The sequence below is a fragment of the Dendropsophus ebraccatus genome, chromosome 3 (assembly GCF_027789765.1).
Source record: "Dendropsophus ebraccatus isolate aDenEbr1 chromosome 3, aDenEbr1.pat, whole genome shotgun sequence".
NCBI lineage: Eukaryota > Metazoa > Chordata > Amphibia > Anura > Hylidae > Dendropsophus > Dendropsophus ebraccatus.
In genome coordinates, this window is record NC_091456.1 from 186,102,018 (window position 1) to 186,129,017 (window position 27,000).

Consider the following 27,000-nt stretch of genomic DNA (forward strand, 5'->3'; position numbering starts at 1 on the left):
TTGTGTGAACAGAGCCTTTCTGTGTTTTTAATCCACTCCTGGTTTTGGTTGCAATACTGACTGAAATATACGTAGTGTGAACGCAGCCTATAAATGCATTGTGTTGTAAAAAAGTAAAATCCATGACATAAAATTAAACCTTATACCTACAATACCAATTATTGGACATAATGATGTTATTTAAAATGAGTCAAATTAATGGTCCCCTGCATGGCTCCATGTCTTAAGTGTGGCTTACAATCTCATTTCTGTTGACCAATACCACCATCTCACTCCTGTTCCCTAGCATGGCTCTGATCATGTTCCAGGGGCCTCACAAGTCTCCCCATCTAATTTCTGGTCCCATGTTTGGTCCTAACATGATTAATAGTCTTTAGTATGGATTCCTATCTCATTCATGCAGCTTTAATATTTTAGTTTATAATTTTACAAAAAGATTATTCTGTTTGTCTATAAAGTTAGTAGTCTTTTGGAACTAGATTACAAAATTAATATATAATTTTCTGAAAGATACCTGATTTTGATCATCAGTTTTACGAGGCCGCTTGAATTCTGTACCCAAATGACATTGAAGATATTTTCGTCCAATTACAATATAAGGAATTCCGGTAAAAGAAAACAACACTTTCCCCTTTACATTTGGACTACTCCACCTAATTTTCTCTTTGCCAGTAGCCTTGACATCTAAGAACAAAAAAGTAGTAAAATAATTAAAATGTACCTCACCTTTTTTAAAAACATTTTAAATCACATTAGGGCCCCTGCTTAAACTTTGTAATATAATGACCCATATGGCCAGGATTTTTTTTTTTGCCTTCGTGTGCAAGCTGGTCTGAGCCCTCGATCGCTGCAATTCCAATATTACCTGCTGCAGAGGTTGGATACAGAGTTTGCATGGTCAGCATGCAAACCAGCGAAGCCTGACAATGCAGGAGAAGACAGCGCCCTCTTGTGACCGGAGGCATAATTATGCCTATGGTAACAAGAGGGCGCTGTCTCCTTCCACTGCACTGCTCTTGCTGGTTTTTGTTCAGGCAAGGCGGGAGATGGAGTGCATAGGCTGCTGGAAGCGTTAAAGGGGTAGTGCGGCGATAAACATTTATTGACAAAATAACACACATTACAAAGTTATACAACTGGGTGGAACAAGGGGAAGGGGGCCGTTCACTTACATAACACAAATTACAAAGTTGGACCCCAGGGGCCGACGGAAGGCAATTATTCTTTTTTTTTTTTTTTTTAAAGGGGGACACTGTATACAATGGGGATACTACCTAATGGCTTACTATAATGGTAGTACAACCTAGGGGACATCCTATAATGGGGGTACTACCTGGAAGGGGCTTCCTATGGAGGGGACACTACATACATAGTGGGGAGTGGGGCTATTAGAGGGGATACTATATTGTGGAGCCTATCACAACTACAGGATAATTATATATATCTATCTCTAGTATATCATATATAGAGGTTTCAATCATATCTCCCCTTTTCCTTCTTCCAGACTATACATATTTAGATCTTTTCAGTGTTTCTTTATAAGTTCTATGCTTTAGACCTTCCACCATTTCTGTAGCTCGTCTTTGAACCCGTTCAATTTTAGTAATATCCTTTTGCAGGTGAGGTCTTTAGAACTGTACACCGTATTCCAGATATAGTCTCCCTAGAGCTCTATACAGAGAGGTAAAATTGGTTATTAATTCTCTATAAATGTCAATTGTAAAAAGATCAATACCTTCATTGCCAAGATTTTTTGACTTTAGGAGAATGATGTAGTTTGATTTGGTAGCTTCCTCCAAAGACGAAATTGATTCATTCAATAAAGTAAGAGAATTAAATACTTCTGTTTGCGAATTTTTACATGATGAAATAGGCTATGGGGGGGAGAAAATTGAATAAGATATATTAAATGCAAATGTAACAATAGTTTCATTGATATACAACTAATATAAAACAAACAAGACTTTAATGGAGAACTCAAGGATTAATAAATGTGTTCAGGGGGCTCCCTGATGGCATCGACACGCCAGCCATCCAGCGCAGGCTGTTCAGTACAACATGCTGTGCCGTAATGCAATAAGCATCACTACATTGCTCAGCCACTCTCTGTTGGGGTTATGTTTTCAGGAAGCCATAGAACATAAGTGTAAGCTGGTTGCTATTTTTTGAAACCCCTCCCCCCGCACACATTTATTAAAGGGGAACTCCGGATAAGAAAATGTTTTCTATTTAAAGTAGATTAAAAGTTATATGGATTTGTCTATACAATGTATTACCGTATCTGTGGCCTGAGGACAAGCTGATGATGCAGACAGGGGGCAGGATGCGATGTCACAGGAGGCAGGGCTGGATCCCAATCCCCTGACTGATTCACCATCTCTGACCGGCCAGAAGTAGGTGCAGCACTAATTGTACTGATAGTAATGGGTGGGGGCTGTGACGATCACATGAGGGAAACATTGCATTCTGGGTAATGATAAACCAGGAAGGACAGAAACACAATACAGAGCAAACCCCACCCAAACAAATGGATTTTTGGTAGTTTCAAAACTGGGATAGATAGGTAAGTAATGCTATATGCTTCTGCAGAAGTGTCATTTTTTTAACCTCTACCTGGAGTTCCCCTTTAATCTTGAATTTCTCCTTTAAAGGGAAACTAGCATCAGGTGCACAGCATGGTACCTGAAGGTATCATGCTGTGCACCTGGTGATAAGGATTCCCATACTCTGCTTTTTATTAGAAACGGATTAACAGTTTAAAATATATACTTTCTAAAGCTTAATAGGCTTGGTGCACTGGGGTGGGGCAGTGCACTTAGCTGGTTGTCCGTCATGGCAGGGCAGCCTCCAGGAATTGATGAATCCCTGCCACCCAGGCCGAGGCCCTAAAGTGGCTCCACAAGCGCCATCAGATCGGCTGTCCTCGCGAGACACAGAGATCCGATGGTGCCTGCGCAGTCACTCCGGGGCCTCAGCCAAGCAACAGAAGTTCGACAATTCCTGGAGGCTGCCCTGCCATGACGGACAACCAGCTAAGTGCACTGCCCCGCCCCAGTGCACCTAGCCTATTAAAGGAGAAGTCCGGCGCAAATTTTTAATTAAAGTATTGTATTGCCCCCCAAAAGTTATACAAATCACCATTATAGACTTATTATGGGAAATGCTTATAAAGCGCTTTTTTTCCCTGCACTTACTACTGCATCAAGGTATCACTTCCTAGATAAAATGGTGATGTCACTTCCTAGATAAAATGGTGATGTCACGACCCGACTCCCAGAGCTGTGCGGGCTGTGGCTGCTGGAGAGGATGATGGCAGAGGGATGCTCAGTGTCCCTCCAGTGCCCTGCGTCCCTCAGTGTCCACCTGCCATCATCCTCTCCAGCAGCCACAGCCAGCACAGCTCTGGGAGTCGGGTCGTGACATCACCATTTTATCCAGGAAGTGACATCACCATTTTATCCAGGAAGTGATACCTTGATGCAGTAGTAAGTGCAGGGAAAAAAAGCACTTTATGTGCATTTCCCGTAATAAGTGTATATTGGTGATTTGTGTAACTTTTAGAGGGCAATACATTACTTTAATAAAGATTTTCGCAGGACTTCTCCTTTAAGCTTTAGAAAGTATATATTTTAAACTGTTAATCCGTTTCTAATAAAAAGCAGAGTATGGGAATCCTTTTCACCAGGTGCACAGCATGATACCTTCAGGTACCATGCTGTGCACCTGATGCTATTTTCCCTTTAATATTTACAAGTGTCCATTAAATCCTATAACAAAAAAATAATTAACTATGCTTATCATCATTAGCATATCAAAAATTTAGAAATAATAACTCTGGGCAAGGGGAAGCCCTGGACAGGATAATTACATTGAGAAGTTATAAGGTCAAAAGAAAGTTTATTGCAAATCAAATGTAGCCTACAATGAGTGAACGCGACCCTAGGATCTATGAAAGCTACCTCTTTTTAATACCAACAAAGTGAAAAAGCTCTGAAATTGGATTGTAAATTCAAATTATTCTGTTTCTTATCTCCTGATGTTTCCAGCTTTGTAATATGTTTTCCTTAGCTTTTCTGTTCAGGGCAGAGTTTCCTTCAAATTCTTTGTGCTGGGCAAAATTTTGTTTTGACGTCATAAGCTTCACCCTGCAGTCACACAGCCAAGTCTTGCTTTTGGCCCGGTATGTGAGAGTAGGAGTGAGCACTGACATTCAAATAATGTGGCCCAGTATTAAGACTGTATTAAATAACTATTCTTTCACAGCTAACACATTAATAGGCATCATGCGCAGGAATGTGTTTATCCTAGGATGTATGATCCATAAGCAGAGCATACGTCCCAGCATGGCAACCCTCCAGAGAAAATCAAAGAGCCTAATAGTTCACTACAATGCAGTATGATCCATTAACAGCAGCTGCTAACCTCCCCCCCCCCCAATCATACCTCTTGAGCTGGCAGACTGTCTTTCTGAACAGATGAAATTGCTTCTTCATTTTTAGAAGATCTGGCAGCATTCACACTTATTTCTTCAGTGTTTGCAAACTAAAAAGAAATGTAAGTTTAAGTATACACACAAAAAATTTAAATGTCAATTATGTAAGAAATAAAAATGAAAAATATAAGTTACAGGTTAATAGTAAAATCAACTGATATGTAGAGGTCACCATAAGAGAAGCAATCAAAAGACAAAAATGTGTTTAAACAGATGATATCATGCCCTTTCATATGAATAGATTTATAAATATAAAGCATACATTGTTTGCAGATTATTTGTGCTTTAATCAGACATTTTGTATGTCCAACAGTGTATGACAACACCATAGGCGACTGTTAGATAATAGTGCTTTTACTTGAACTAATCACTTCTTATAACAGTACTACCCCTCCCATTCTCCGTACTACTGCTGTGTGTTACAGAGAGGTAGGATGGATAATGCGAGTAGTAGTATTGAGAAAAGATAGGTAAATAGTTAAAGAATTATTCACCTCACCCTCTACTACTCCCATTATCCATATGACCTGTCTGATCGCAGAGAAGTGAAATGGATGATGGGGAGGTAGTAGTGGGGTACGGTGAATGACTAATGGTTTTAAAACTAGCCCATCATATCCCACCACTGTATTTGTTATAGGGGGAACAGGGCCAGCCCCAGCACTACACTGAATTAACCCCTTAATCAGTCTACAGGGAAGAGCACACAAATATTCAGAGCAGACTTAAGCACGTTTAGTTCTGAAGCACGACAAGGTGATGTACCCAGGAGAAAAAAAAAAAAATTATACATACAGTGGTGCCTTGGATTACGAGCATAATTCGTTCCAGGACCGTGCTTGTAATCCAAATCCACTCTTAAACCAAAGCAAATTTTCCCATGAGAAATCATAGAAATGCAGACAATTGGTTCCACGCCCCCAAAATAATGATTTATTATTCTGAATAACAAACAGACGAAACAAACATTCAGAAACAGCAGAATATGTGATATTATAAGTTACTGTACAGTAATGGAGAGGATGGGAAACACAAGGGCGGACAGAGACTGCAGGGAGCATGAAGGAATGAGCAGGACAGATGTGGGCACATACATGCAGCGCTCTCTGTCCGGGGAGAGAGGGGTTACAGCTATGGAGAGATTACCTCCACCGTCCTGTCCCCTGATGCAAGCCCCAGCCTGAAGTGGATCTGCTATGATTTGGAAGGTGAGGGAGACTTCCTAGGTCAGAGTACAGTGCTATAGACCCCGCTATGCAGACCATGCCCCTCCCCCACTCACGTTCCCACCCAGAACAGGGAGCTCTTACACCAAAGCAATGCTCTTATACCAAGTCACAATTTTGAAAAACTGTGAGCTCTTAAACCAAGTTACTCTTAAACCAAGGTACCACTGTATATAGATTTAGTTTAAAGTCTGTGTCAAGAGTTATCATTTAAAGGTTAAAATGTGTCCAGGTTTTAAGCAAAGCTTATTTAGTTTATCATACAATATATTTATCAGTAAATTTTATTAAACTTATCTGCCGTTAATGAGGTCCTCTGGGGAAACCCTGCCCAGCAAAGTATATTAGAATGTAAGCCAACTTTATAATATACTTAATAAAGGTGTATATTACCTTGGCTGGGGTTTCCAAAGACTCCTGGAGCCGCGGCCTGCAGGAGCAGGTGGCGTCATGACTCCCGCTCCAACTCGCAGCACTGCAGTTAGCTCTGGGTAGCACTGCATGGACTGCAGTGCTAACGTAGCACTTCAGGTTGGAGCAGGAGTTTGGATGTCACCAGCTCCGTCCCTGTAATACCAGCTCTTGTCTCAGTAATGATGTGGATTGTTCAAATGTTGTAAATACAATTACAGTTCCCCATTAAGGGGTCCAAGATCTAGTAATTGTACTGAACTACCTTCACCCCAAAACTGAGTAAAGTCTACACTGGGTAAAAATAAACGTCTTTTAGCTCTGCAGAACACTGACACAACCGAGATCTTGCTTTAAAGTATTACAGTAAATAGTTCACATGTACCTTCATCGCAGAGACAGACTCTTCATCGTCTGGCTCCCTGACATGATAACATCTGCTTCACTGCTGCTCTGTTTAGAGAGAAAAAAAAAGGTGATTAAGGGCCCTATTCCACCAAACGATTATCGTTTGCATAATCGTTAACGATTAACGATCTCAAACGACCGCTATTGCGAAAGACCTGAAAACGTTCACTCATTTCCATGGAACGATAATCGTTACTTATGATCGTAATTGCGATCGTTTTTTTCTTCGCTATTTATTCGCTATTGCATTCGTATCTATTGCGAACGACCGAACGATGTGTTATTCAATGCGAACGATTTGCAAACGTTTTGCGAACGAGCACCGATAAAAATAGGTCCAGGTCTTATATAGCGATCAACGATTTCTCGTTCGGTCGTTAATCGTTAACTGCATTTCAACCGAACGATTATCGTTTAGATTCGAACGATTTAACGATAATCTGAACGATAATCATCCGGTGGAATAGGGCCCTTAAGAGTCCACCTTATCAAAAGAAATGCTCTGTTATCTTACAATTGGAAAAAAAAAAAACTGTAAAGAAAATATGCTTTGGAGTCATTAAGGTACAATAACACTACAGAATCTCCCACACAAGGTAGATAGGGGAGGAGCATGATCACCACTGCCAGCCATACAACATAATTACCCTCAACCAGACACACTGGGGGAGATTTATGTACCCCCTCCCCCATGTACTACTGCACCCACCATTATGCTGTACTGCACCCCCTCCCCCATGTACTACTGCACCCACCATTATGCTGTACTGCACCCCCTCCCCCCCATGTACTACTGCACCCACCATTATGCTGTACTGCACCCCCTCCCCGATGTACTACTGCACCCACCATTATGCTGTACTGTACCCCCTCCCTATGTACTACTGCACCCACCATTATGCTGTACTGCACCCCCTCCCCGATGTACTACTGCACCCACCATTATGCTGTACTGCACCCCCTCCCTATGTACTACTGCACCCACCATTATGCTGTACTGTACCCCCTCCCTATGTACTACTGCACCCACCATTATGCTGTACTGTACCCCCTCCCCATGTACTACTGCACCCACCATTATGCTGTACTGCACCCCCTCCCTATGTACTACTGCACCCACCATTATGCTGTACTGTACCCCCTCCCTATGTACTACTGCACCCACCATTATGCTGTACTGCACCCCCTCCCTATGTACTACTGCACCCACCATTATGCTGTACTGTACCCCCTCCCTATGTACTACTGCACCCACCATTATGCTGTACTGCACCCCCTTTCTATGTACTACTGCACCCACCATTATGCTGTACTGCACCCCCTCCCCCATGTACTACTGCACCCACCATTACGCTGTACTGTACCCCCTCCCTATGTACTACAGCACCCACAATTATGTCTCCTTGCACCCCCCTCCTCATGTACTACTGCACCCACCATTATGCTGTACTGTACCCCTCCCCCATGTACTACTGCACCCACCATTATGCTGTACTCGTTCGGTCGTTAATCGTTAACTGCATTTCAACCGAACGATTATCGTTTAGATTCGAACGATTTAACGATAATCTGAACGATAATCATCCGGTGGAATAGGGCCCTTAGAGTCCACCTTATCAAAAGAAATGCTCTGTTATCTTACAATTGGAAAAAAAAAAACTGTAAAGAAAATATGCTTTGGAGTCATTAAGGTACAATAACACTACAGAATCTCCCACACAAGGTAGATAGGGGAGGAGCATGATCACCACTGCCAGCCATACAACATAATTACCCTCAACCAGACACACTGGGGGAGATTTATGAAAGGGTGTACATATACACCTGGTATAAACTGCCCACAGCAACCAATCACAGCTCAGCTTTCAGCTCTGGTAAAATAAAAGAGGAGCTGTGATTGGAGGTGTATATTTACACCCTTTTATAAATCTCCCCCACTGTGTTCACCCTCCCTCATGTTGAACAGGATAAGACCCCCCCCTGCAGACGTCAGTTTTTTTGGATCCGTGATTACAGACACACACACAGCATCTAATCACGAATGCTATCTCCTACAATGCTGTCCGTCATGACTGCCAAGAATAGAACAGGTCCTATCCCCGCTGGTGATGATGGATGGCAATACAGGAGATGGAAGCCTGTATTTAATGGTCCATGATCACGGACGTTTTCGGGGTGGGGGGGGGGGGGCTTATTGATCCCTCCCCCATGTCTTAAAACCACCATTCTGCTTGCACATCACCATTTCTGGTCAAACTCGCAGCGCTGTGGTTAGCGCTAGGAACACAAGGTGTTGCTGTGCTAACCAAAGCAGAAATTGTGATGTTACCCACAGCGCTAAGTTGTATAGTTAGCACAGCACCACCTTGTGCTCCTAGCACTAAACGCATCGCTGCAGGTGGGAGCAGGAGTTGTTACGTCATTTGATCACGCCTGATGTGAGCTGCAGGACTCTGTGGGAAACGCTGCTCAGATAATATACACCTTCATAACGTATATTAGAAAGTTGTCTAACTTTATAATATACTTTGCTGGGCAGGGTTTCCCAAGAGCCTGGAGAACCCAATTAAATATAACTTTCTTCACTTAGCACTAATATAACTGCCTGTGCGGTGTTATATTAGCTCTTGTCTCAGACCTATAAAGTGACCATTTTGTCTTTTGCAAGACTCCTTATCTGAGATCTCCCTTTAAAGGGAACCTGTCACCCCCCGTGCCGGGGTGACAGGCTCCCGACCCCCCGTTAGAGCCCCATATACTTACCTAATCCCGCCGGGTCCCGCTTCTGGAGGTGGTCGGGTGACGGAGATCTCAGCCGCTGCAGCCCGGCGCGCGCGCTGAGAGATGAGTCCAACACCCATAGAGAATGACAGGAGAGTCCAGCGCTCCGTCATTCTCTATGAGCGTTGGACTCATCTCTCAGCGCGCGCGCCGGGCTGCAGCGGCTGAGATCTCCGTCACCCGACCGGATCCAGAAGCGGGACCCGGCGGGATTAGGTAAGTATATGGGGCTCTAACGGGGGGTCGGGAGCCTGTCACCCCGGCACGGGGGGGGTGACAGGTTCCCTTTAAAGTATTACAGTAAATAGTTAACATCTACCTCCAATGCGGAGACAGACTCTTCATCCGTCTGGCTCGCTGACAAGACAGACTCTTCATCCATCTGGCTCCCTGACATGATAACATCTGCTTCACTGCTGCTCTGTTTAGAGAGAGAGAGAAAAAAAGGTGATTTAAAGACTTTATCAAAACAAATGCTCTGTTATCTTACAATTAAATTAACACTACAGAATCCCCCACACAAGGGGGGGTGGGGAAGAGGGGGAAGGTGTGTGGATGTGGTAAACATGGTGTTAATGTGTGAGAGGGGTAAAGATGAGGTGGTTGTGGGGGGATGTTTGTGTGGGTGGTAGTTGGGTGGGTAGTTAAGTGGAATCTGCAGGTGTGTTTAGTTACATAGGGGAAGATTTATCAAACATGGTGTAAAGTGAAACTGGCTCAGTCGCCCCTAGCAACCAATCAGATTCCACACAGACTCTTTGGAAAATTAAAGGTGAAATCTGATTGGTTGCTAGGGACAACAGCCAGTATCACTTTACACCATGTTTGATAAATCTCCCCCATAGTTTGTAAGGGCAAATAACGACCTGCATCATCCTATGAGTAAGTAAGCAAACATGGTGGGTGTATCTGTTGATAGTGGCAATAACCCTGTTCAAACCACCCGCAAACCATGATCGCACTACCCCACTCACACCAAAATCAACACCCCTCTGCTAGAAAAACAATGACCACTCCACCATCCTACAGCATGATCACCACTACCCCCCATACACCATAATTACCCTCTAACAGCCACACAATGTTCATCATGATCACCCTCCCCGATGTACTACTGCACCCACCATTATGCTGTACTGTACCCCCTCCCTATGTACTACAGCACCCACAATTATGTCTCCTTGCACCCCCCTCCCCCATGTACTACTGCACCCACCATTATGCTGTACCCCCTCCCTATGTACTACTGCACCCACCATTATGCTGTACTGCACCCCCTCCCTATGTACTACTGCACCCACCATTATGCTGTACTGCACCCCCTCCCTATGTACTACTGCACCCACCATTATGCTGTACTGTACCCCTCCCCCATGTACTACTGCACCCACCATTATGCTGTACCCCCTCCCCATGTACTACTGCACCCACCATTATGCTGTACTGCACCCCCTCCCTATGTACTACTGCACCCACCATTATACTGTACTGCACCCCTCCCCCATGTACTACTGCACCCACCATTATGCTGTACTGCACCCCCTCCCTATGTACTACTGCACCCACCATTATGCTGTACTGTACCCCTCCCCCATGTACTACTGCACCCACCATTATGCTGTACCCCCTCCCTATGTACTACTGCACCCACCATTATGCTGTACCCCCTCCCCCATGTACTACTGCACCCACCATTATGCTGTACTGCACCCCCTCCCCCATGTACTACTGCACCCACCATTATGCTGTACTGTACCCCTCCCCCATGTACTACTGCACCCACCATTATGCTGTACTGTACCCCCTCCCCCATGTACTACTGCACCCACCATTATGCTGTACTGCACCCCCTCCCCCATGTACTACTGCACCCACCATTATGCTGTACTGTACCCCTCCCCCATGTACTACTGCACCCACCATTATACTGTACTGCACCCCCTCCCCCCCATGTACTACTGCACCCACCATTATGCTGTACTGTACCCCCTCCCTATGTACTACAGCACCCACAATTATGTCTCCTTGCATCCCCCTCCTCATGTACTACTGCACCCACCATTATGCTGTACTGTACCCCTCCCCCATGTACTACTGCACCCACCATTATGCTGTACTGCACCCCCTCCCCCATGTACTACTGCACCCACCATTATGCTGTACTGTACCCCTCCCCCATGTACTACTGCACCCCTCCCCCATGTACTACTGCACCCACCATTATACTGTACTGCACCCCCTCCCCCCCATGTACTACTGCACCCACCATTATGCTGTACTGTACCCCCTCACCATGTACTACTGCACCCACCATTATGCTGTACTGTACCCCCTCACCATGTACTACTGCACCCACCATTATGCCTGCTTGCACCCCCTTCCCCATGTACTACTACTCACAGCATTATACCCCCAGACCACTACTACTCACTACTACTCCCAGCATTATGCACCAGAAAAAAATTACCTGGAAGTGAAGAAACCTCGTGGCATCCGTGTAGCCCAGCAGAGAAGAAACCTCCTGTAGCACAGCAGAGAAGAAACCTCGTGGCATCCGTGTAGCCCAGCAGAGAAGAAACCTCCTGTAGCACAGCAGAGAAGAAACCTCGTGGCATCCGTACAGCACAGCAGACTGAACTGAACTGAATAAGCAGCGCGCGCGCCGCCTGAAGCCGCGCCTGCTGTACAGTCACGTGAACAGAGCAGGTCACGTGACCTCGTGACGTCAGAAGGTCCTCTTGCGGTATGGGATTTAGACATTACCCATTGATTACCTCACACTGCTGAAGTGAAGAGACTCCCATGTGGCAGCATTACTGTAAGCTCAGGGAGTCACCTGTACTATCTCCTCACAGACTTCCATGTGTAGTTGCAGCCAGCTGCACTTTGATGTAGTTTTTACCTCAGACTGGCTCCCTTCATGTTATGTGCATGTTTCTACATATAGGTTATATTTCAGCCATTTTGTAATTTCACTGTATTCTGTTTCTTGTTTAAAAGCAAATATGCATTCATGTTTTCTCCCTGATATTTCAGTTTCACCATTTCCTTCATCATACAGACTCATACAGTCATTGAAGAATAGGCGGTTTACCTGTATGTCTCACTGCACATACACCACAAGGGCAACGTGTAGCCAGGTCAGAACAACAATAAAAAAATGAAATGTTAATTCTTTTACAAGCGGAATTTAGAGAATTCGCTCTAAATGCTGTGCGTATTCTGTAGTGTGAACGCACCCTTAGACCGCGTTCACACAACGTATATTTTGAATTAATCACAGCCGTTGTTGCGATTGGCAACAACAGCCGTGGATAATTCAAAACATGCATTGCGCTGAAATCAATGGAATCCTGGCTGGAGCGTATACACATAGGGGGACATATATCGAGATAAAAAAATCGTATTTTTCGGCGGAAAGGGGCCATTTGCGAATAAATTTATTCTCAAATGGCCGTTTTGCGAATAAAATATTTGCAAATGGCCACTTTCCGCCCGGTACGCCAGGGGGGCGGGAAGGGGGACAGGAAACCCACTCTAGCTCTGAGCTGGCGTAGGTTTCATGTCGCGCACCGGCACGCACGGGATTTATGTAGGGGCAGTCCGCCTCTACATAAATCTCCACAGTGCCGGAGCTGCGGAGACATTTTTAAGTCCAGCGCAGAAAACACCGGACTTAATAAATGTCCCCCTAAGTATAAACTCTGTCCGGAATCCCTAGTGGCCGCAAGAAAAAACTAACAAATCAGTTTTGTGCGGTTGGCCGTCATTGAAAAGCAGCTGCGCAGAAATAGCTCTGGCCGCACTCTCCATTGTGTGCAATGTTGAATTGGGATTTGGGCGTACATGGATGCTCACATCCCAATTCAACAAGATGAAGTTCATCCGGCCAGTGCTGCAGTACTGGCCGGCATGATCTTCACTGACGCCGGGCCGTGCTGTGATATGGCCTGGTCACAGAACAGCCAGTGTCTTACACTGTGTGAACACGGCCTTACTGTTTAAGAAGCACAAGGTAGGAACCTGAAGACACAGAGCCGAAGACTGTCCTGTCAGCAGGAGACACAGCCGGGAGAAGCACCTTTTCACAGCAGCAGCTCACACAAAAAGGCTCACAATCCAAAAAGGATACATTATTAAATTATTCCTTCATTGCAGGGGTGATAATCCCCCATACATAGTGATGCCAATGGGACGTTAGGGAACTGCTGATATGATACTCAGAATATTCCTCCTACCCAAGTGCATTATTTTACATTTGAAAACTGGCTATTTGGGTATAAAAAGTTAGTAGATGTGGGTCTGCGATACCCACTTATTTTTTCAGATCATTGAGGTTCATGGAAATTGGCCTATACACAGCTCTGCTCCACACACATGACACACAGAGCTCTGCTGCAGGCATATATAACACACACATACACAGCTCTGCTCCACACACATCACACACACACAGCTCTGCTGCATACACATCACTTCAGCTCACCCAGCACAGCAGAGTCCTGCATACACTGAGCAGCAGCCCCTGATCATGTGACTCCTCCTCCTCCATGTGACTGATCACATGACTGTGACATCATGGCAGGTCCTGGAAGCACAGGGGAAGCACACGGCTCCTGTACAGCTCTGCAGGTGGAGGGAAGGAGCTGGGGGACAGCGGGAGGATTAACCCCTTCAGGACTGGGTAGTTTTGAGTTGTAAGGATACATTTTTTTTTCCTTCATTTTTTGACGTATCACAACAGCCCGAATATCTTTACGTATTTTAACTTATTTTCTTCAATCGCTGTGTTTTGTTTTTTGCCGGACAAGTTGTACTTTTTACTCGCAGCCATTATTATACATTGTATCCTCTACTTTCTATTCATCTCTCCAGGATCCTCTGCTGATATCTTCTATATAAGAGACCGACCCATCAACCATGGAGAGAGACAGAGACAAGATGGCCGAGAGGATAATAACCCTCACCCTACACATACTCTTCCTGCTTACTGGGGAGGTGAGGGATTCTGGGAGTGATGTCATCATGACCTCATTCTTATCTATGGAATAACAGATGGATAGGACTGGGGAGGTAAGGGATTCTGGGAGTGATGTCATCATGACATCATTCTTATCTATGGAATAACAGATGGATAGGACTGGAGAGGTGAGGGATTCTGGGAGTGATGTCATCATGACATCATTCTTATCTATGGAATAACAGATGGATAGGACTGGAGAGGTGAGGGATTCTGGGAGTGATGTCATCATGACATCATTCTTATCTATGGAATAACAAATGGATAGGACTGGAGAGGTGAGGGATTCTGGGAGTGATGTCATCATGACATCATTCTTATCTATGGAATAACAGATGGATAGGACTGGGGAGGTGAGGGATTCTGGGAGTGATGTCATCATGACATCATTCTTATCTATGGAATAACAGATGGATAGGACTGGAGAGGTGAGGGATTCTGGGAGTGATGTCATCATGACATCATACTTATCTATGGGATAACAGATGGATAGGACTGGAGAGGTGAGGGATTCTGGGAATGGATGGAGTGATAGTAATGTGTCTCTCCATACACAGGATTACACGGTAGTGAAGAAGTCCTCTAGTGGGCGCTGTGGGGCCCCTGGGTGTGAAGGATGGGGAAGAACCCTGAGCCCAATCCCGGGGCCCCTGATACATGAGGAAATGGAGGAAGAGAAGATCCTAGAAGTCACCAACAAGATGGTGGAGCTTCTGAGTGGAGAGGTGAGACTGTGGCTGCTGGGAATGCTGGGACATTATACAGTAACACCACTGGAGGGGTGGGAGGATGACTGTGTGATCATTGTGTGTGTCAGGTTCCTATAAGGTGTCAGGACGTGGCGGTCTATTTCTCCATGGAGGAGTGGGAGTATGTAGAAGGACACAAGGATCAGTACAAGGATGTGATGCTGGAGGATCAGCAGCCCCTCCCATCAGCAGGTAATAGACAGGACTATATACACACCTCCTCTCTGTATTATCTGGATGGAAAGAATGAATTCAGTCTCTGTATGTGTTCCCTCCAGTCAGATCCAGTAAGAGAACAGCACCAGAGAGATGTCCCCGTCCTCTTCTTCCACAGGATCAGGATCAGGTAGATGGAGATGTTCCCTATGATCTGTACATCCCACCTGACTTCTCCTACTGTCCAATTATGAATCAGGGAGAAGATGGGAACAATATTAATGCTCCAGAGACAGATGTGAGCAGTGATGAGCAGTATAAGGAGGAAATTACTACAGGGAAGGATGTGAACTCTATTAATGATAGAGACACAACATCAGAAGAAGAGACAGATGACAGCAGTGATGAGCAGTATAAGGAAGACATCACTACAGGTAACTGCCCAGGTGAGTAGTGACCACTAAGTGCAGAGAACAGTTTTTAAAAATGATATATAAAAAAAGAAAAGAAAAAGAAAAAAACAACTCTACATGAGCTTTACTACTGTATAGTAAATATAGAAATACCATCATTCCATAGTATCAAAGATATAATATTTCACTATACCCAATGAGTAAATATCTAACGTGAACAAACCATCTGTATATGAATATATGTTGTTTAACATCAGACATAACAGATAATGCACAATAATTAAGAGATTATCCAAAGGTGACAAAATACTAAATGTGACTAAATTCTTATTAGATATCTGTACCAGTAGCTCGAAGAGACATCCTACATCTTCAGACTGTTCAGCAGATGATTGTATCAAAGAAGTCCGATCTGATTCATCAAAGAGGCAAAATGCGAACTACAGAAGGAGCGATGAAAGCCAAAGAGCTCAAGCAGGGGAGAAGACGCCTCAAGATTCAGAATATGGGAAACCTAGTACATTGACATCAAATCTGGTTCAACATAGGATGTCTCAGACAGGGATAAAGCCAATCCCATGTTCAGAATGTGATAAATGTTTTTTTTTTAAATCAGATCTTTTTAGACACAAGAGAATTCACGCAGGAAAGAAGCTGCATTCGTGTACAGAATGTGAGAGAAGCTTTCCTTGGAAATCAACACTTGTTCGACATCAGAGAACTCACACAGGGGAGAAACCATTTCCATGTTCAGAATGTGGGAAATGTTTTGCTCAAAAATCAGATCTTAGTAAACATCTGAAAATTCACACAGGGGAAAAGCCGTATTCATGTTCGGAATGTGGCAAATATTTTATTGGTAAATCAGATCTTATTAAACATCAGAGAACACACACTGGAGTGAAGCCATTTCCATGTTTAGAATGTGGGAAATGCTTTACTAGGAAATCACATCTTGTTCAACATGAAAGAATTCACACAGCAGAGAATCCATTTGCATGTACAGAATGTGGGAAATGTTTTGCCCAGCAATCAATTCTTGATAATCATCAAAGAACTCACACAGGAGAGAAGCCTTTTTCATGTTTAGAGTGTGGCAAATGCTTTCTTACAAAAATACACCAAGTTCAACATCAAAGAACTCACACAAGGGAAAATCCTTTTGTATGTTTAGAATGTGGCAAATCCTTTACTCTGAATTCAACTCTTGTTCAGCATCAGAGAACTCACACTGGGGAGAAGCCATTTCCTTGTTCACAATGTGGGAAATGTTTTACTCAAAAATCACATCTTGTTAGACATGAAGGAACTCACTTGGGAAAAAAACCTTTTTCATGTTCAGAATGCGGCAAATGTTTTTCTCAGAAATCACATCTAATTCAACATCTTAGATGTCACTCAGGGGAGAAGCCATTTTCATGTGCAGAATGTGGCAATTGTTTTAATGTCAAATCAAGGCTTGTTGAACATCAAAGAATTCACACAGGGGAGAAGTCATATCCCTGTTTAGAATGTGGGATAGGTTTTGTCAAGAAAGCACTTCTTATTTGGCATCAAAGAACCCATTTAAGCCAGAATCCATTTTAGTGCCTTGAATGTGGGAAATGTTTTATCGCTTCTTCTTGAACATGTGAAATAAACTTGCGCTGGGATGAAACCATTTCCTTTTTTAAACTTAAAAAAAAAATTATTTGAAAAGCAAATAGAATCCAGATAACACGCCTGTAAAGAAAAATATGTGCAAAGAATATCTTAAAATTGAATCTTAAAACCATTTTTTAATAAACTTGTGTTTATGTTTGGGCCTCTCTTGCTTTGTGCTTACATGGTCACTGTCAATAATAATAATAAAAACTATATATACCACAAATAGGTAGCACACAAATACAATAGATAGAAATGGTGCCAAGCTCACACAACCTGGTGTAGAGTGAGAATCAATACAGGAAAAGATGGGAAGACAAAGCAGCATTGCACTCCAGAATGACCCCCCCCCCCCCTCAGCTCTGGAGAGCGATCTGCTTCCCCAGATGTGACGAAACAATGGTCACTTCAGATGATGCAATTGGTGTAAAAAAGTTTTAAAAAAATCGCTGATAGGTGGCGCTGTGGCTATGCAAATCATGCTTCTTCAATTGTTGAACATATCTCCCTTGGTCTTCAACAATATTCTCTATTATCAAAACCACATTGAGCCAGCTTAATCCCTATAATGAATGCTGTCCTTCAGATCTGATGACGATACCAGTCATGGTTGGTCTAGGTAAATTTTTCTTCCACGGCGCAAGAGTGGAAAGTTCAAGAACTTTAAAGGAACTCTTAAGAGAACCTGTCTCCCCCCCATGCCGGGGCAGAGCCCAGCCGACCCCGCCCCCCCCCCCCCCCCCGGTGCAGACCCACATACTTACCGCTTCCATGAAGTCCCGCTCCTGGACCTGGTCCCGCCACCGAGAAATCCTGGTCCGAAGCAGTGTGCGCGCTCACCAGAGATGAGTCTGACACCCATAGAGAATGACGGAAATCCCCATACGAAGCTGTGCGCGCGCTGACCAGAGATGAGTCTGAAACCCATAGAGAATGACGGAAATCCCTGTCTGAAGCCCAGCGTGCGCTCACCAGAGATGAGTCCGACGCCCATAGAGAATGACGGAAATCCCTGTCCGAAGCCCAGCGTGCGCTCACCAGAGATGAGTCCGACGCCCATAGAGAATGACGGAAATCCCCGTCCGAAGCCATGTGTGCGCTTACCAGAGATGAGTCTGACGCCCATAGAGAATGACGGAAATCCCCGCCTGAAGCCGTGCGCGCGCTGACCAGAGATGAGTCTGTCGCCCATAGAGAATGACGGAAATCCCTGTCCGAAGCCCAGCGTGCGCTCACCAGAGATGAGTCTGACGCCCATAGAGAATGACGGAAATCCCCGCCTGAAGCCGTGCACGCGCTGACCAGAGATGAGTCTGTCGCCCATAGAGAATGACGGAAATCCCCGTCTGAAGCCCAGCGTGCGCTCACCAGAGATGAGTCTGACTCCCATAGAGAAAGTCGGAAATCCCTGTCTGAAGCCGTGCGTGAGCTCACCAGAGATGAGTCTGACTCCCATAGAGAAAGTCGGAAATCCCTGTCTGAAGCCGTGCGTGAGCTCACCAGAGATGAGTCTGACTCCCATAGAGAAAGTCGGAAATCCCTGTCTGAAGCCGTGCGTGCGCTCACCAGAGATAAGATTCCGATGCCCATAGAGAATAACGTGCTTAGACTTTTTGAAAAAAAAAGGGGCAGTACCTCGCTGTCACCATTAGGACCCCCGGCAGTGAGATCATGGGATCCTGATGTGTGATGTAGGCAGAATCATGGCTTCTGGGTGCCCCAGCTGGGAAAACTTGTGAGATCATGCTCCATGCTGGGTTTTACAGGCTTAGTGTCAGTGTAAAACTGCCATAGTATAGCACTGCTGATGGTACTGCCATGCGCTATACTAGTGATCTAGAGTGCTAAGTCCCCTAAGGGGACAAAATGTTTTTAAGAAAACAAAATAAAGTGTAAAAAAATGAATAAACAAAACAAAAACCATACATATAATTGTTTTCACCTCATTCATACATGTTATCCTCCATCCCTCTCAGACGCCTGGAGCTTGAATGCAGTGGTAGTGCGCATAAATGACCACCGCTTCACTCAACAGTTGGACGCCCATTGGTCACTTGTCACCTATCATGTGGTGGGGGTAGGAGGGGTAAAGTTGTAGTCTTGGGATAACCCCTTTAAGCGTTATTATTTTGCAAAAATAATAACATAATAAAGAAGTAGTAAAAAAAACAGGAAACAATTTAAGGCTATGTTCACATTCTGTATAAACGGCGGCTTTTGTTTGACAACACTGCACTGCATCGAACTCGGATCTGAAGGACAGCAGTCATTATAGGGATTAAAGGGAATCTGTCTGCTTCTGGGCCCTACCTGAGGTGCTGACAGTGTGCTGTTGCTGTAGCTGTAATTTTCTGTGCAGCGGATTATGTACAATCTTATGTCTCCGACTGTACTGAAGAGCCACATAAGAGTTGTTCGTGCTGCACTCTGACACACATCTCCACTCCTTCCCCTCCCTCCTCTTCGTGAATATTTAATGCTGCCCGGCCTCCTGCTCGCTCAGCATTCAGCCAGTGTCACTGATTGCAGATCAGTCCTCTGTAGGCAGGTTATGTCTGAAAAAAACACAGGTATAATTAAATCTCTTCTCCCAAATGTGTTGGAGCTGTGGTCTCTGGGTAACTCACGTGTCTAGAGACCTGCCAGCAGTTTATTCTCTGGTTCAAATCCCCTGATGGAAATGAGATTGATGCCTTCCCTCCCCCCTCATTATTGTATTATTTTTAAGGCTATGTTCACACACAATATTTTTGCTCAGTATTTTGCAACCAAAACCAGAGGTTGATTGACATAGAAAAGCTATGTTCACGCACTGTTGAGATTGAGCAGATGGCCATTATTTAATGGCAAATATTGGACGTTGTTTTAAAATAACAGTAATTATTTGTCATAAAATGGCAGCCATCCACTCAATTTCAACAGTGTGACAACATAATCTTTCTGTGTTTTCAATCCACTTCTGCTTTTGGTTGCAAAATACTGACCAAAAATACTGTGTGTGAACATAGCCTTAAAAATTATACAATAATGAGGAAAACATAAATAAAGACCTCTGTTTCATTCCCATAAGGGGATTTGAACCAGAAAATGAACTGCAGGCAGGTCGCTAGACAGGTGAGTTACAGCTAGAACACAGCTTCAACCATATCTGAGTGTTTCTTATTGACATAACCTGCCTACAGAGGACTGATCTGCAATCAGAGACACTGGCTGACAGCTGAGCGAGCAGGAGGCCGGGCAGCATTGATTATTCATGAAGAGGAGGGAGGGGAAGGAGTGTAGAGGCATGCCAGAGTGTGGCACAAACAACTTCTCTTTGCCTCTTCATTACAGTAGGAGATATGAAATTGTGCATAATCCACTGCACGGAAAATTACCAAAAAGCACCATGCTCATTCGGGGACAAACCTGTTTGCTATCGCAGCACGCGTAATCGCCTGAACTATTATATTATCACATTCCTGATCTCGCATGGTAAACGGCGTTCGCGCATTTTTGGTCGCAATAAAAAAAAAAAAAAATGTAATAAAAAGCGATCAAAAAGTCACGTGTGCAATCAAGGTACCGATAGAAAGAACACATCATGGCGCAAAAAATGACACCTCACACAGCCCCATAGACCAAAGGATAAAAGCGTTATAAGCATGGAAATAGAGATTTTAAGTGATATATATTTGTTAACAATGGTTTGAATTTTTTAAAAGCCATTAAATAAAAGAAAAGTTATACATGTTATATATCGTTAATCGTAACGACTTGAGGAACATATATAACAAGTCAGTTTTACCCCAGGGCGAACGGCTTAAACACGAAACTCTTTGAAATGAAAACAAATTCCTTTTTTTTTCAATTTGACAGCGCAAATGATTTTTTTCCGGTTTCGCAGCATATTTTATGGGAAAATAAAGCCTGTCATTGCAAAGTACAATTGGTGTCACAAAAAAATAAGGGCTCATGTGGGTCTCTAGGTGAAAAAATGCAAGCGCTATGGACTTTTAAACATAAAATGGAAAAAGCAAACGCGCAAAAATGAAAATTGGCTTTGCACTTAAGGGGTTAAGGCATGATTTGTATAGCCACAGCGCCACCTATCAGCAATTTTGTTTTACTATCTTTACAGTGAGCACATCATCTGAAGTGACCATTGTCATTCATCTCATTTGGAGAAGCAGAGCGCCCTCCAGTGCTGAGGAGGATTCATTCTGGAGTGGAGTGCTGCTTTCTTTTCTATGGGAACAAGGACCGTTGTATTGAACAACGGCTGGTGTTCGGTACGGTTGCGGAAATAATTGATTTGTCTGCTGATAAGATACTTCTACACACAGCTCTGCTCCACACACATCACACACACAGCTCTGCTCCACACACATCACACACACAGCTCTGCTGCAGGCATATATAACACACACATACACAGCTCTGCTCCACACACATCACACACAGACAGCTCTGCTGCATACACATCACTTCAACTCATCCAGCACAGCAGAGTCCTGCATACACTGAGCAGCAGCCCCTAATCATGTGACTCCTCCTCCTCCATGTGACTGATCACATGACTGTGACATCATGGCAGGTCCTGGAAGCACACGGCTCCTGTACAGCTCTGCAGGCAGGGCCGGTTTTAGACTAAATGTGGCCCTGGGCAAAGTTGAAGGTGGGGCCCCATATGCTGAAATATTGTAGCAACAATTTAAGGTCCCCATACATTTTTCACTTTTGTTGGTGGTACCTGCTGCTCGTGGTGGGTTCGGCCATCAGTGTAAGGTGTATAGGGCTCTGTGGACAGTCTGACAGATGACATTAGTGGACATAAGGGGTCGGGCGTGATGGAAAATTAACATCCAACCTCTTTGTTCTCAGAGAGATAAGCCGCCATCAGATCTGTCTGGCTATAGCTTATCCCTCTTAAGGCCCTATTCCACCAGATCCAACAGATCTGACGACAGATTATCTGCCAAAGACTTGAAGCCAAACCCAGGAGTGGATTTGAAAAGAGGAGAAATCCAGTCTTTCCTTTATCCCCTGTTCTCTCATTATTGTCTGTTCCTGGCTTTGGCTTCAAATCTTTGGCAGATAATCTGTCATCAGATCTGTTGGTGGAATAGGGCCTACACAGGAACACTCATCTGTGCAGAACATTCCTGTGTATGGGGAGGATGGGGCCAGATGGGAGAGATAATTGTCTTCTGAAGGACTGTTCAGCCAGCAGTTATTGGAAGTGTACGGCCACTTTAAGGGCCGTGTTACACGGCCTGATATTCCGGAGAAGTGAGCGCCAATCTAGTAGAATGGAGCTCACTTACAGAGCCTACAACATGGCTCAATTATTGTGCAGCAAAGGCTGTATATATATATATATATATATATATATATATATATATATCTCATTAGTGATGTCTGTGCAGCCCTTGCTGTATATTGTGAACAATAAAGATATATACTACCTGATCACGTTCCCCCGTGTCCTCAGGCCGTGTCTCTGGGATCTCCCAGTCACCGCAGCTACAGCATTCACTTCTGGTCCCCTCTCTGAAGTGATCGGCCGTTCAGCCAGTCACTGGCGGTAACAAACAGACAAAGCCTGAGGACACCGGGGGACGTGATAAGGTAAGTAACAGCTTTATTATGTCATATGCACAATCAGCAGCCAATGATTTTTACACCTGCCAAAAGACAATGATCAGTTGATGACTGTAGTCTTTATTACACAGAGCGATATCGTCCAGATTTGGACAATTTTCGCTCCGTGTATTATGGCCCTTACTCACATTGAGTCAGTTCAGAAGGTTACATGCCAGGACTGCCGCTACATGCCGGGACTGCCGCTACATGCCGGGACTGCAGCTACTGTACATGCCGGGACTGCAGCTACTGTACATGCCAGGACTGCCGCTACATGCCGGGACTGCCGCTACATGCCGGGACTGCCGCTACTGTACATGCCAGGACTGCCGATACATGCCGGGACTGCCGCTACTGTACATGGCGGGACTGCTGCTATTGTACATGCCAGGACTGCCGCTACATGCCAGGACTGCAGCTACTATACATGCCAGGACTGCTGCTACTGTACATGCCAGGACTGCCGATACATGCCGGGACTGCCGCTACTGTACATGGCGGGACTGCTGCTATTGTACATGCCAGGACTGCCGCTACTGTACATGCCAGGACTGCCGCTACTGTACATGGCGGGACTGCTGCTATTGTACATGCCAGGACTGCCGCTATTGTACATGCCAGGACTGCCGCTACTGTACATGCCGGGACTGCCGATACATGCCAGGACTGCAGCTAGTGTTGTAAACACAAAAACTATTCATATGCTTTGTTTTAAAAAAACTATATCAGGACCAAATATTACCTCCATACTGTTACTGAAGAAAACACACTATGTATAGGCCAAGATTACCGCCATAGAGAGACCACCGCATAATGACACTATATACACTATATACAGACCAATATTTGCACCACACCATAACCGCCACATAATGACACTATACACTCTATATACAGACCAATATTACCGCCATAGAGTGACCGCCACATAATGACTCTATATATGCACTATATACTGACCAATATTATGTGGTGGTCAGTCTATGGCAGTAATATTGGTCTGTACAGTGTATATAGTATTATGTGGTGGTCACTCTATGGCAGTAATATTGGTCTGTACAGTGTATATAGTATTATGTGGTGGTCACTCTATGGCAGTAATATTAGTCTGTATATAGAGTCATTATGTGGTGGTCAGTCTATGGCAGTAATATTGGTCTGTATATAGTGTATATAGAGTCATTATGTGGTGGTCACTCTATGGCGGTAATATTGGTCTGTATAGTGTGTATATAGAGTCATTATGTGGTGGTCACTCTATGGCATTAATGACTCTATATACAGACTAATATTACCCCCATACAGTGACCGCCACATAATGACTATATACACACTATATACAGACCAATATTAGCACCATAGACTGACCACCGCATAATGACACTATATACAGACCAATAATAGCACCACACCATAACCGCCACATAATGGCACTATACACTCTATATACAGACCAATATTACTGCCATAGAGTGACCGCCACATAATGACTCTATATACAGGCCAATATTACCGCCATAGAGTGACTGCCACATAATGACTCTATATATGTACTATATACTGACCAATATTATGTGGTGGTCAGTCTATGACAGTAATATTGGTCTGTATAGTGTATATAGTATTATGTGGTGGTAACTTTATGGCATTAATGACACTATATACAGACTAATATTACCCCCATACAGTGACCACCACCTAAGGACTGAATACCACCTTATTTTTTGTCAGTAAAATACACAGTATTACCTTAGTGACATCATCATACACTATACATAGGAGCTGCAGCCAATCACCGGCCTCAGTTACACTATACATAGGAGCTGCAGCCAATCACCGGCCTCAGTGGTCACCGGCAGCAATTACATAGGACTGATGAGGCCAGAGAACAGCTGCAGCTCCTATATACAGTACATTCACTGCTACACTTCTGCCGGGCAGGGGAGTCAGCAGTGCTGATACATACACACACACACACATATATATATATATATATATATATATATATATATATATATACACACACACACCATCACACACACATCCATGAAAACACATTATACAGATCCAACCCATCCAGTCCATACACTACACACATGACATGTAACACACACTACATTCATCCCTCATACACCTACATCGATACACATTACACACTACATACACAGTATACTTACTACCACTAGCAGCATGCTGGGAGTAGTGGTGCATCCTCTAATGTCCATGCAGCAGCAGCAGCAGGCTGGGATCCTCACACTGCAGCCTGCAGCCCTCTCCTCCATGTCCCGACTGCTGTAATATCACACCATGTGACACAGGGGAGGTCACATGGTGTAGTGAAGCTGGAAGGAGGGGGAGGGGGGAGCAGCACACCGGAGCAGAGCGTCCTGTAGCCTCCGTGTGACCCCTGATAGCTGTAGCCAGGGATCATTCACAGACGCTGCAGGACGCTCCCAGTGTGCTCCTGCCCCTGACACATTATGTAATTGCCGTAGGGGGCCCCCGGGGGATGGGGGCCCTAGGCAAGTGCCCTGTTTGCCCCCCCCCCTAACGCCGGCCCTGGCCGGGGATGGATATTTCAGCAAGACAATGATCCAAAACACAGCTCAACAAATCTCCTCAGGCATTCATGCAGAGAAACAATTACAATGTTCTGGAATGGCCATCCCAGTCCCCAGACCTGAATATTAGGGATGGTCCGAACCCTCCGAGGTTCGGGTTCAGATTCCCACTGTCTGCCCGCTCCGTGGAGCGGGTGGATACAGCGGGAGGACCGTCTGGAAAACTGGGATACAGCCTATGGCTATATCCCAGTTTTCCAGGCGCTCCTCCCGCTGCACGGAGCGGGCAGACAGCGGGAATCATTACCGAGAGTTCGGGTTCTTACGAACCCGAACCGAACTCTGTTCGGACCATCCCTACTGAATATCATTGAACATCTGTGGGATGATGAAGCGTCCATGCTCGGCGACTATCAAACTTAACTGAACTGGACTTGTTTTGTAAAGAGGAATGGTCAAAGATACCTTCATATACCAGGATCCAGCAACTGATTCAAACCTACAGGAAGCGACTAGAGGCTGTTATTTTTACAAAAGGAGCATCTACTAAATAATAATGTCACTTTTCTGTTGAGGTGCCTAAACTTTTGCACCTGTCAAGTTTTTTTGAATGCATATTGCACATTTTCTGTTAGTACAATAAACCTCATTTCTATCCTAAACTATTACTGTGTCCATCAGTTATTAGATATATCACACTGAAATAGCTGTTGAAAAAAACCAAAATTTTGATAACTAAAAATGATTAAGATTAATAGGGGTGCCCAAACCTTTTCATATGACTTTTAGTAAGTATCGGTGGAAGCCTTACAAGTGCCAGGATATGACTGTTTTAGTAGATATTAAAATTAGCCTTGGGAGCTCACTGGGTCCTCCGCTTTTCTACAAGAGTCCAGCAAAATTCTGCCTAAACACTGACTTGCAATTTGTTTTGACGGTGGAAGAAGTGGCGTTATAATTAAAGGGGAACTCCACATAAGTAAAGCATTTTTCTATTAAAAGTACATTAAAAGTTATATAAATGTGTCTATATAATGTATTACCATATCTGTCACTGCTCTCCCACCTTAGAAGACAAAGATTCCATGCCTCTGTCTCCCATTGTGTGTGTTTGCTGAGCACAGGCTGATGATGCAGAGAGGGGGCAGTGTGTGATGTCACAGGAGGCTTGGCTGGATCCCCCAATCTTTGACCGACCAGAAGCAGGTGTTGCACTGATTTCACAAGTCTGCAGTGAAATTAGGGCTGTGTTCACACATGTTGGAGTTTCACAAGTAAATATTGCTAAACGGCAGAGAGGATCAGAGCCGGCACTGCCAATCCCACCTGAAGAAAAAAACAAGGCATAATCAGTATATCCCATGTAAGATAATATGGGATAAAGTCCTTATTGTGGAGCTCAACTTCAAAGATAAAAGATGCTTGATTATAATATGTGCATGGAGATAAAAAGAAAAAAAAAATTAAATTACATTTAAAAAGTTCTTTATTTCTATATCGGCATTACAGGTAGA

The 27,000-nt window shown here is 44.3% G+C and overlaps 2 protein-coding genes and 1 long non-coding RNA gene across 5 annotated transcripts in view; 2 read left to right on the forward strand and 1 right to left on the reverse strand.

The window, feature by feature from the left end:
* The window catches only part of LOC138786710 (zinc finger protein 665-like), a 524,499-nt gene that overhangs the window by 54,197 nt on the left and 443,302 nt on the right, over nt 1-27,000 (forward strand). The gene's annotated exons all lie outside the window — the stretch shown is intronic.
* Nucleotides 1,743-6,580, reverse strand: LOC138787529 (uncharacterized). Its single transcript, XR_011362393.1, has 3 exons — nt 6,515-6,580; nt 4,444-4,542; nt 1,743-1,874 (listed from the first exon to the last, which is right to left on the reverse strand). It is a non-coding gene; the product is annotated as an uncharacterized lncRNA (long non-coding RNA).
* Nucleotides 14,900-17,422, forward strand: LOC138786741 (zinc finger protein ZFP2-like). Of its 2 annotated transcripts, XM_069963755.1 has the most exons (4): nt 14,900-15,279; nt 15,366-15,433; nt 15,503-15,689; nt 15,991-17,422. In XM_069963755.1, exons 1-4 carry the CDS (start codon nt 15,195-15,197, stop codon nt 17,241-17,243), a joined length of 1,593 nt encoding a protein of 530 aa, XP_069819856.1. In that variant the 5' UTR covers nt 14,900-15,194; the 3' UTR covers nt 17,244-17,422. The 2 variants fall into 2 exon arrangements, with proteins under 2 accessions (XP_069819856.1, XP_069819854.1); XM_069963753.1 differs by having other exon boundaries at nt 15,366-15,689.